Source organism: Dysidea avara, chromosome 6, assembly GCF_963678975.1.
Source record: "Dysidea avara chromosome 6, odDysAvar1.4, whole genome shotgun sequence".
Taxonomy (NCBI): Eukaryota; Metazoa; Porifera; class Demospongiae; order Dictyoceratida; family Dysideidae; genus Dysidea; species Dysidea avara.
Genome location: NC_089277.1, coordinates 15827499 through 15840293, shown reverse-complemented (window position 1 = coordinate 15840293; position 12795 = coordinate 15827499). Strand labels below are relative to the sequence as shown.

The following is a 12795-nucleotide window of genomic DNA, read 5'->3' as shown; positions in this document are numbered from 1 at the left end:
TTAAAAAAAAAAAAAACCAGCTAGAGATCTGTGCCGTGTGCCATGCTCCATCATAGCTATCTCTAAATTTTCTTTTGTTTTTTTTCAGTGCATGATCTCTATTCTTGTATTAATTTTTTAAAACTGATTTTACACTAGATCACCACTTTGTGATTATCATGGAGTAGACCGGACACCGACAGTGGAGAAGGCACCTGTACCAAAGAACACAAGGAGACTAGCTAATTGTATTGTTTTGGTTGGCTGGTTTCCATAAACTGTAACACTTTAGAACTATCCCTGCCTGTTGGAACCAAATCTTTTTCTTATCACTGAAATGTAGAAAGTTCCTTAAGAAAAGGTTTATACATGTATAGCAAAGTATGCATGTAGCTATCATGAGTGGGAAGTAGACAACAGGGAATCTGTCATAGTTCAGTAAGTATAGTTCTAGTATAGATATAGTTGTGTAGCCATGTATTCCTTTGTCATTGTATAACTGGCACTCTTAATATGTTGTATGTATAACGGCAATAGTATAATCTTTATTGTGCTGGAAAGACTATTTTTAACACCATGTAACTCAGTTGTATTGCACAAAAGACTGTGTGCAGTAGCTAGCATTTTAAATTTTCATGAGAGTTGGCATGCAAAGGAAGCATGCAGCTAATTAGAAATAATATAATGTTGAACTTTGTTGGAGTCCACAAATACCACAAAATTTTGCTACTACAAAAAAAAATTAAGAAAACCCATTGACATGGAAATGTTATTTATACCCGATGGAAATTTTATTCATCTACTGTTGTCAACCTACACAATTCCTTCAAAGAATTAAGAAGAGACAACTGGTCAGAATAGCCAGTGCAGTAGATATGATTACATTAATATTACTAGTCTTAAGTTTTAACATGGCTGACAATCACATATTTGCACATTCTGTTTACACTAAATGGTATGTAATACTTCTCGAAAAAATAGGTAATGCATTTCCCTTAGATGTTAGTAAGATGAGTGGCTTAGGATTACTACACATTGCTCCTAGTACATCAGTACATGCATGGTAGAGAGAAGAGTTGTAACCTTCTACATCTATTATATAAATATGTATTTTGAATTTTCTGCAGTATTGGCCTTCTTTAATTTCCAATTTTGCCTCAAATTTAAAGTTAAAACAACTATACAAAGTGACTACTGTTACATAAATCACAGAGTTTCATTGGTACCCAACAACATCTACTTTTCAAATTTCAAACGCTGGTAACTTAACCTTGGAATCAAAACTTTAGCAATCATCACAACAGTTGTATTTTTTTATTTTACCTTTTGATAAAGATAGGTAATTTTGTTGCAACTTTTTTCATTGTATATGTCATAGAAGAGCTTGCAAAATAATACAAACTTTGACCTACTGTATTATACCTGAAATAATGTGGGCTTAGGTGGGCCTGTGGGTTTTGGTGCCCTACCAAAGTTATTTGTATGTGAGATTGAGATACTCTAATAGAGCAGTCAATCACTCTAATAAAGCAGTCATGCTATTCAGAGTAGTGTATACAGCAAACTATATATGTAGTTATAAATAATGATCTTTATGTACTTTATCAGTGATATAATATAGTTGGTGGAGGGCTGTCATTGTAAGCAGGCTGTTACCTTTTTTCTTGCATGCCCTACCAACTAGATACGCCACTGCTTATTATACTAGCATTATATGCTTGATACTTTTGTCTACCTATTATGCCAAATGTTATGCTGGCATAATAGACTCAAGCCATCTCCTTATGACAAATGCCCTTGCTTCAAGTATACATCAAAGTAAGATGTGTAATAATGGCCGTCCCATGTAATATGTGTAATTGATACATCAGTATATAAATTATTCTAGGCTTGTATTTTCATGGGAAATATTCCTATTTTAATTTTCAGAGATACTACCCAACCAATTGCAAGGCTGTGGCCAGTAACTGTTAATGGATAAAGCAAATGACAGAGGGGTTGTCCATATCTTTGAGCAAATGGATGCACCATTCGGATGCACCATTCCAATGCCAGGACCATCAACAGCAGCACACTACATTTGCATGCACTCAGTACAATTATCACAGTATGGCCAGTACATATTCTCCCTGATGAAAAAATGGCTGCCAAAAATCAATTTTTTACATGATGATTAATGGCTATCTTCCCAAATCCAACAGTACAATGTAACATTGTTAAAATAAAAGTGCTATGGTAACACCTAGAGGTGCTATTTTTTGACTAGAGTAGTTAAAATTTAGCACTATTATGTGCTACCATAACAAATCAGTGTATAGGGCCTCCTCGAGATCTAAACATTTTAATGTCTTGACACTCTGACAACTATGATCCATGAACAAAGTATAGCTAATATTATATAAGGTTCATTATCATCCAATGCAGAAGATCTTACAGAAAGTCCTTTATTGTCTGAGGATATAGCTATATATTCCCAGTGGTTTAGACCCTTGCAGTGTGAAGCAGCTAGATCAGTAGTACAGTAGCGGTCGTGCACATGATGCACATGTACATATAACTGGGAACTGATCGATACATCACAACTATACTATTTTACATTTGTTATACAACTGGACTTGAGTGGTATACAAATTTTACTTGTAGACGCATCAACACACAATGCATATTATACAAAAAGGTGAAAACCTGCTGTCTGCCTACGTAGGTTGCAGTGCAGGTTCATATCTCACTGCAGTATACGTAGTTTTCGTTTCTCAGATTCTAACATGGTATATGTTTTTTCATATAGACCTGGGACTCTGCAGAAAGTGTATGGTTGATAGGTATATAGGGCAGGCATGAACAGCTATATTTGTTTGTCTCCGTCAGTCCCACTACAGTAAGTACCTTCTCTTTTATAACTTGCCTATATACACATTATAAAATCAGTTAACATGCATGATTGTCAAAAAGTGTGCCACTCAAATACCTGATTTCTATGCAAATGCTAGTGCAAATTTTTAAATAATTATGCTATGTACAAATTCATTTCTTTTTGTTATCAGTAAGTTAAATGTCACATAGAAACTGACATACTGTGTATACCTGGCATGTGTGATCACCAGATATAGTTCGCACCTGTGTAGTAAACACTGGTATATGGGTATGTACAATTCCCTTAGCTCATGCACATCTGATATTTAACTAACCCTGCACACTGAAATCATTTCAGTCCTACATACATGGTCAGCATGGTAGTATAAGCCTAATATAGCCATCACCATGTATGTATGATACACATGCATGAAAAGAGCTAATGTTTAATGCTTGGATCCCAATTACATGTTTTGTAGTTAGTTAGTGTACAATCTGAGATAGCCCTATATGCACATATAAGGTACCGAGGCTAATTCATTTATGAACAATACTTTTAATAGTCTTTCCTGTATCGTGTGCATTCTTCTCATTTACTGGAGGGTGTTGCATATATAATTACTCCTGGCAATGATCACCAGCATTCCTATAGCTAATAGTATAGCTATTTGAAGTCCTAATAAAGCTAACCCTTGGGAGGATTATAGCTGTTACCATAGCTACAGTATTACCTGACTGGCAACTACAGTAGTTAAATGCACACAGCACTCAGTTCATTAAGGAAAACAGCTCTCCATGCACATGAACTAGCTGCCAAGCAGATGACTATATCTATTAAGTAGTGAAGGAAACAACCAATCCGTGTTATAGTTCTACGTATACATACATTAAAACTAGCTATAAGACCACAAACTGGATTGTCAACATTAGATATACATGATTGCATGCAGTCTCAAATTTAGTAATGAACTCAATGGTTATTAACTAAGAACACTATTTCTGAAACTACATATCTTTTTAACATACCACATATAATAAAAACTACTTCAAAATGTAACTCTTGTTCTACAATGAACAAATACATAAAACTACTGAATATAGACCAATCCTATAATTCATAAAATGGAAGAGTTATTCTTTCTTCTGTTGTCAACCTACAATATTCCTTCAAAAACTTGGGAATAGACAACTGGTCAAGTCTGTCAGGAATAGCCAGTGTGGTAGATATGATCACATTACGACAAAGTTGTTTTAAGCTCTTAGGAGTTACCCTTGCTACCAGCACATCAAAACAAGTTGGCATGTCTCCACTAGGAATATCCCATGTAATATTTGCAATTAATATATCAGTATATATTAGTCCAACAACTGTTGTATTTTTCATGAGAGAATTTCCTTTTTCACCACCCAAAGCATCATTTGTTACTTTCCGGCCAATGCACGATGCTTGGTGAGGCCAGTTACAGTTAATTGGAACAGCAAGTGGTGGTGGGGGACTTGTTTTATCTTCATATAAAAAGGCACACCATTCCACAGTGTCGGGATCATCAACTACTAGCATACTACATTTATACTCAGTACGATTAGCATAGTGTGGCCATGACATATACTGTACTTTCCCTGAGGAAGAAGTGACTGGTGTTATAATTGTTGTGTTTTCCCTCTTGTTGTCTCCTTTAACAACATACAATTTATCTCCATTGGTGGCAAGGGCAACGGGAAAAGCATTGGGTGGAAATTGTTCATTGGAAACATCCACCCACTTTACTGTCGGGCAGCAAAAACTGCTTAATTTTGGGACCTGATGAAAGCAGAACACCAAAAACTTTGAAGTTTCAACAATATCATTTCCACACATTGTGTAGAAGTGGTAGGGGCACTCTTCACTTGTAAAGTCAAACTTTGCATGACTGTCACTAGTGATCTTCCCAAATCCAATAACAGAACCTTGGTAGGACTTTGGCTTTTTGATGCCCAGCTTTTCTGGAGCCTCAGCTTGTCCATAAAACAAAGCACGAGAAGCTTCCCTATCACAAACATAGGAGAAAATCACTGTAGATCGAAAGCAGTCAACTGAAATATTTTCAAATGGCTCCCAGTAGAGAAGATCTGGGATCTTGCATGTTAAAACTTCATATTTCTTGTCTGAAGAAAGTTTTATTTCTAAAGGATTAGAAAATTGTGGCAGTGTGAAGCATGTAACAGCACTGGCTTTCTTTGAACTGGTCACAAAAGCTGGAATAAGTTTAGGTGGAAACTTGACATGTTTGTTTTCATTCACTACCAAAATCCGAGCAATGTAAATTTTCTCTCCTATAATAATGGGAACATATTATACCGTATCATATTCAAATTACATTGTTTGCATGCAGTATATTGACACTCCTATATACATCAATAAACTGCATACAAAAGGGAGGGCCACACTATAGCAGTAGACATGGTGGAGGTGTGTGCACAGCATGCTAAGCATGTTGAAGCTAGGAGGTCTGGATGTTCATGTGCACCCTCTTAAATTGTCTGAACCTACACAAACCCTTCCATCTACAAATACTACAAAGCTATACATGCCTTATCACAATACTTGCCAGTTTCGTAGAACTGAAATAGATATGCCTGGCCATGGGTTGTTTGGCAACCCAAACTCTTACCCATAGTTACTAATAATATATATGTGCGGTGGCTGTCATTTAGGAAGTATTAATAATTGCTAACTGTACAGTAGTTAGCAAAGTGGTCTGGTAGCATGCACATACCATTACTGAAATTTGAGCACTTTGAGACTGAATCTAAGAGCATTTTCAGTAGCACATGTGCACTTGAAATATTTCGTCATGACGATACTGTACAAGTACATATAGTGGAAGTTATCCGAACCCCTTGGGACCAAGGGGTTAGTCCATAAGTCTGAAAGTCTGTATGTCTGAAACTATATGCAATTAACCTTAAATTAGACTCTATTTAGACTGTTTTGGGTGGGTAATAAATCTCATATACTCCACCTTGTTTTCTAATATACTCCACGCCTTCAGGAACAATATAGCATATGCTCAAAATCTAGGTTTATCCAATCGCTACGCATTGTTCTCGTGCAATGATTTAACAAGCGCTATTATTTTGTCACATGAGGACGCATAGTTGCCATGGCGCTAGTGAAAACCAACCACTTTCGCCGAGCCTACAGCCATGGATAAGGTAAGTAATCTGAGTGTAATGTGAAATAGAGTCTAAAGCAGTTATACAGGCACAATGTGGAGTCTATGAAATTTATAAACCCTCAGGCCCTTAGTAGCGCCCTCGCTTTGCTCGTGCATTACAGCCCGGGGTTTATAAATTTCATAGACTCCACATTGTGCCCATATATCTATTATATAGCATAAATAACATTTTTAAAAATATCAGTACTATCAACTATCCTAATAGAACAGTTACTACTCTGATAGAGCAGTCATTTCTGTAGTTCAGTTGACCGAGGATCAGGATAAGTGGGGTACAGATAACTATGGTTCTACTGTAGACGCATCATAATGAAGACCATTGAAATAGACCCATGCACTTCATCATGCATAGTTCATTTTTTACTACAAAACCGACTTGGATTTCTATGGCAGAACCAACTTCATTTCCACTGAATGTTCTATTATAGGTGACTAATATCTTGATCATGTGCACTCCCAAATTATGTCAATTCAGGTCAATTGACAAAATCCTGTGACAATATAATTAAACCTTTGGAAAGGTGGTTCTAAAGTGGGTTTATATGTTTGCATTACTGATGGTTTGTAGTGATTATAAATCATTGCAATCCTGAATAAGAAAAGTATAAAAGTGCGGGAGCTTCAACCCTTCTCTAGATCCATCCCTGCACATGTTGCATGCATCATTCATAAATTACTAATAGAGCACTGGGATGGACCCAGGATGGACACTGAGATGAACACTGGGATGGACAGTGGAATGAACACTGGGATGGACACTGGGTTGGACACTGGGATGGACACTAGAATGAACACTAGGATGGACCTCATTTAGGTGCACCCACTACTGGTGCACAATGATACTAGTCGAGTACTACCATTTGGGAACATGCAGGCTGCACTTGTTCAATAAATATCATACAGAGAAAGAGGACATAGTACAAAGCATTATTGAGCTAACACTGTTCAGCTACAACAGAGAACCAATGCATCACAAACACGTTGTGCAGTGTTATGGCAACATGTTCAAGTAACACAATACATGTACACAGATTTTACTACTCCTGTAAGTGAGAATAATGACAGTGAGAAGGACATCAGTTTGATAGTACACTCACTGCTACTTTCGAATACAGGTGTAAATTCAAGAACATCTGGTAGCGGGCTTGACTAAGTACAACTGTATGAGTGAAAGCATTTGTTACAAATCATATTTTACACTCACTACACAGGACCATGAAGCATGCATGCGTATCCTAAAGTAAAGTAGCTAGGACAAATACCAATAGAAGAGCAAAAAAAATCAACCCAGTGACTCAATCCGCATGCCACCCAGATACCGGCCAAGCACCACACTCAGTAAAAGGCCTGGAAATGTAAACAACTGTTATTACCAGTTAAGCGCTAGAGGGTTATATAAGGCCATACCTATTTAAAATTGTTGCTCGGACCTGACCAACCTAATTTTGCACAGATTTTAATTCAGAAAACAAAGATCACATGACTTTAATTTGTAATTGGTGCAAAATGATTGAGATACTCTAATAGAACAGTCAGCGTGTAAAATCTCAATTATCTATATGGGTGTAGTTCCCTTAAAACCAGTGTACTTCTTGGCTAACATATATCTATATATTTCAGTGTAGTCCATGTCTCATTGGGCTACATGTAGCCCTTTACAATTGCTGGCTACGTAGCTTGTAACTAGAAAGTATTTTTAGACATGTCTGCAGACAGTGCAGTAGCTACATATATTTTATCTGACTTACATATATATTTTTGAAAGATAAACGTTTCTGAAATTAGCCAGCTGTTTTTTTCTTCTTTCTTTTAGCTTACCAAGCGACCCGTTTTGTTGTAAAATAATTAAATCCGAGCGACAACTATTCAAATGGATATGGCCTAATTCAGTGTATTCATTGAAGGCTGGCAGAGTTTGTACATGGTGTTCATCACTACTATACATGATAAACAGGAAATCACTTAGTATCAGTGAAACCTTGTAATGCAGAATTCCTGACAGCATTTTTGTCATAGCTTGACTTCAACGCAACATTCACACTAATCTGACACAGCTTTTAGCACACTATAGCATGTGTATGAATAGTACTAAACATCCCAGTTGTCATGTTCTATGTAGCCATCGCGAAATTATGCGCCTCGCGAAAATATGTAAAAAGGGTGTGACGGTTACTAACATTACTCCCCACCACCGTGCCTCAACATTTATACCTATAGATTCAGCAGATCTCATGTCCATATGCTGTATATAGATCTGAAAACTTTAATCACGTACCTTTCTCATTTAGTCCTGCACACACCGCGTCAGGTGGGACATACCCATTAGATGCTGACACCCAATCTAGGTATTCCATGATCACCGATTAATGCTCTGAAGGATAACGCCAAGACACGGGTAGACCCGAGGGTAGACCATAGGCCAGCACCCACACTCCTCGCCCACACTAAAATTATTAATTAATTTTAAAGGCGCTGCTTGGTCATATGTGAGCTGTTTGCACAACTAATGCAAGTGTGACAACATTAATGTCTGTTTCAGCTAGCTAGCTATCTCAGTGTTCTTAGCCATCAATTGGGATTGCATGTAACTAAGTGTAAGTCAAAAATCCTTAACCATAGGCATAGCCTAGGCTATATAGGCTATAGCCATCTGTTATTTCCTAGTGCATGAAATTCCTCACTGTTAGTGTCCATAGCTATACATAGGCCGCATGGCTGTTTCTTTAGGTACATATAGCTATAGCTAGCTATACTGACCTACTTACGTAGCATAGAACTAGCGAATGCCGGAATCGGTTGTTGTGTGTGTTACTCCACAACTGTATATAGCTACACTGTAAAAGAAATATGAATTTCATTCCAAATTGGGATGACTCCTGTGACAACTTGAGTATGAGGATCACACTCATGCTCAGTTATCACAAGAGCTACATGTCGAGTCATCCCTTTGATATGAAATTCATTTACAGTGAATTAAGAATAGGAATAGTTTGGTGGTGATTCATGAAACAAGGAAGCACTAATACACATTATAGTGTCTGTCATATATGCAAACTGCATACACTAACATGCATACAGTAATTATACATGCCACTGATGCCATGAATGAATGCGAATAAAGTTACATAGTACAAGTAGGGGAATCTGATTGTATAGCTATTATATTTGTGCATGTATGCATGCAGCACATACTGAGCAGCCATGCAGTCCTACTGGTGTGTGGCCAATCACTGTTGCAGTTATCAGTACCTGCAACTTCAATGGGCTCTATATCAGTAGTAGTGTTCCAATCATTGATTGTTCCTCATAATTGTCAGTTGCAGTGAGAAGTAGCTAATTTGGTCTGTATAGTCTAGCTAGTAGATTACTGATAGTTTCTCTGTCTGTGCACAATAGCAATCACTAGCTTAATTAGCTACATACTGCATACTGTGCTGCCGCATGCATCTACACATCTTTGTTGGTTAATTGCATGCCTCATAATTTTATATGGCTGGCTGCAGGGAATTGAATGTCATCAAATAGATAATATTATGCACTGTCTAAACTTTACGCTGCATGGCACCAATGGCGGATCCAGGATGGGGCATTTGGGCTCACCTTGTGGAGGGGCCAGCCATAACTATTTCTGATTAAAATACTAAACTTTATGCCAGGCCAAGATCAGTTTACAAAACTCATGAAAATATGCACATTTTTACTAGCATTTATTACAAATCCGCCTGAAACCAAAGTCAAACTAACTGTGAAATAGTCACCCAGCACCTTCTTGTGTACTGCATCATCCCAGCTGTGACATGAAGGGCAGTGTTATATCAGCAGTACAGCTAGCTGCTGCATGCATGCATTGAACCATATGCATTTCAACTATAGCTACATATATATGTATATATTAATGTACCACTCTGCGTGGGCAGTTCAAAGGCACCGCCAGTGCCATAATTTGTATATTGCACTGCTGCAGACCGCAGCGAGTGCATTATAACTTATAATGCACTGGTTGCGGTTTGTAGACCACAAGAGTGCATTATAAGGTATAATGCACCGACCGCAGTGCAATATACAGATATTGCACTGGCTGCGGTTTTGTGCAGCATAGCACAAGTGCCGGTGGTGAAGACCACTACGACACCTCACCTAATAGGTGGAAAGACACTTCACAGATCACTTGAATTCTTTTATAGCCCGACATGTAAAGGTCGATTGTGGGCCATAACGTCACCAATACGTATAATGTTTACAAGCAGCCAATGGCGATCGAAAAAGCCAACGCGGGTGGCCACAACTCTTGTCTACATATATATAAACGTACTTATACACCTTACTAGTCTGGTGCCATCTTATCCCAGATTAAACTGTAGTCCACCTCGACAATGACTCAATAAAACAAATATATTCTAAATAATACTAACCTTTAAGTTCGATTGTGGGAACCAGTTTTGTCATGCCACCAGATTCGAGTTTAGCCAGTGTGAATAGTAAGAATTAGACTAGTATCGTTTAGTAGTTAGGTTTTGTTTACTTAAACCGTCTATTTACTCGTCTCATCCCACAACTTCAAGACAAATCTTACTCAGAGAGGTTGACACAACTAGATTTGCCATCTTTTCATTATAGACGTTTGAGAGGTGATCTAATATTTCTTTTCAAAATTCTTAACAATTATTTCACCACCGATTTTACTGATATATATACGTACTCAAGATCTATTACCAGGGGGCATCAATTCAAATTGTTTAAGGAACGCTCAAGACTAGTATGTAGATCTAATTACTTTATCAATAGAATCACCAACAATTGGAATAGTTTGCCTAATTATGTTGTAAATAGTTCTTCGATTAACACTTTTAAATCATTATTAGATAGTCATTTAATTGATTCAAGATTTATTTTTGTATAAGTTATTTAATTGATTCAAGAGTTATTTTTGTATAATTACTGCATTGATCGGGTATGCAGGCTGTGCCTTTACCCGTATTTAATCATAATCATAATCATTTAGCTGCTTTTTTTCGCTCGAGAGAATCACTGGTGATTAGTCTGGTGCTTAGTCTATATGGCACACTGGCATGCTGAGCACTACATGATGAGAGTCGAACAGCCAATGCAGGTTAGTGATATAACCCATAGCGCACTAGCTTTCAATATCTCAGGTGGCTGCAGTACTGCAGGGGGGACGTCATCGCAACGTCTGGCTTGGTTACCCACAATCGATGTTAGAAACCTGGCCTTTATAAGTAGTACAGCTGTCTTGTGAGACTCTCCCCACCTATTAGGTGAGTGGTACATAACAGTTATACAACATGCACTCGTGCTCTGCCTGTATAAACGCACTTGCCTTCGGGCCTGACGGCCCTCAGGCTCGTGCGTTTATATCAGGCAGAGCACTCGTGGCCGTTGTATAACTATATATTAAACCCCAGTGCGTGGGAGTATCAAAGCGCCGCGCTGGGTTATAACTACCATACAGCTAGACAGAGCGGCGCTGCTACTGTACGATATATTAGTTATCACCCAGTGATAACTAACTTATCACCCTGTTGCGGAGCCATAGATAATATATACCTCCGGTGTCCGGAGGTATATATTATCTATGGTGGAGCTACTCAGTCTCTTTCGTGACATCATAATAAAGAGCCAAATAAGGAAATATTGATACAAAACACACCAATACAGCACTTAAAACTAGCTAAATCTTACAAGAAAACTGTTAATCCTTTACACAATAACACTACAAGTTACCAATACGATAGTTTAACAAATGTCAAGAATAGTCCGTGACGATTTTCGCTCCAGCAATCACTCCCAACGGTCACTATGGTGAAGAACTAACTTCCTCTAGCTTCATCGTTCTATCTCGGACTATGGTAGCCACTTGTTGGTCTTTATTTTTCTCTTGCACACCATGCGACACCACCATACCAACTTCTGGCGAAGGCGAATTGTACCTGGAACCGCTGCTTCATAACACCGCCCTTCGCTGTAGTTTGTAGGCAGTATGTAGAGCCATAGATAATAGGTAGAGCACAGTGACAGGAACTCAAACCGGAACTTAATTTACTATCCGTAAACTTCTGCGCACTCCCGCTCACTGGGATATAAAATAGTTATAACTATAACTTATACTTTTGATATATATATTAATACAACATCAATATCGTGTCCTGTACAAAAACTCCAATAGCAGCTTGTGGTATATTTTTGATATACTACAGCAAACTAGCCAATAGAATCAGTATATCACTTGTACATTTGATATACGCATCTGATTGGCTAAAAATTCTTGATAGTGTTTAGTTGTTTTACCAGTTAGGCATGTCCGACTTGACAACTACTGGTACCATAGTAACCAATACCTGTTACCTAGCAACAATACTGTTGCCTAGCAACCGTTGCTAGGTAACCACTACTGATTTTAGAAATGATTTTGACACCATAGCAACGGTTGCTAAGCAACTGCCAAAAGGCCTATAACTAGGTCAGCTTTAAATTTTGTTGCCTAGCAACAGTTGCTATGGATTGTTCGACCAATTTTCAAGTAGATTGTATTCTGCAAACACATGTGCATACTTCTTCAGCATGCTAATCACCAGGAATTACTTACCAGTACTAATAATGGTGTAAAACATTAGAAATTGCTGTTACTACTTCCAAGTGGGAGACGAGATGTTGTATTAACATATTATACTACAGATATCATGGTATTCAAAATATATACCAAAAGATATACATATTTAGGAAAGGA

The 12795-nt window shown here is 37.7% G+C and overlaps 1 protein-coding gene across 1 annotated transcript; it reads right to left on the bottom strand.

Annotated features, from left to right (window-relative positions):
• Window positions 1-3803: 3803 nt before the first annotated feature.
• Window positions 3804-8500, bottom strand: LOC136257620 (uncharacterized). Its single transcript, XM_066050870.1, has 2 exons — window positions 8326-8500; window positions 3804-5145 (listed from the first exon to the last, which is right to left on the bottom strand). Exons 1-2 carry the CDS (start codon window positions 8402-8404, stop codon window positions 3941-3943), a joined length of 1284 nt encoding a protein of 427 aa, XP_065906942.1. The 5' UTR covers window positions 8405-8500; the 3' UTR covers window positions 3804-3940.
• Between the last annotated feature and the right edge of the window lie 4295 nt (window positions 8501-12795).

What these genes read in the sequence shown, in the direction of transcription:
- LOC136257620 (XM_066050870.1), bottom strand. Translation starts at nt 8,404, where the DNA reads ATGGAATACCTAGATTGGGTGTCAGCATCTAATGGGTATGTCCCACCT. An exon ending in TGCAGGACTAAATGAGAAAG is followed by an intron (nt 5,146 to 8,325) that starts GTACGTGATTAA and finishes CCATTATTATAG; the next exon opens with GAGAGAAAATTTACATTGCT.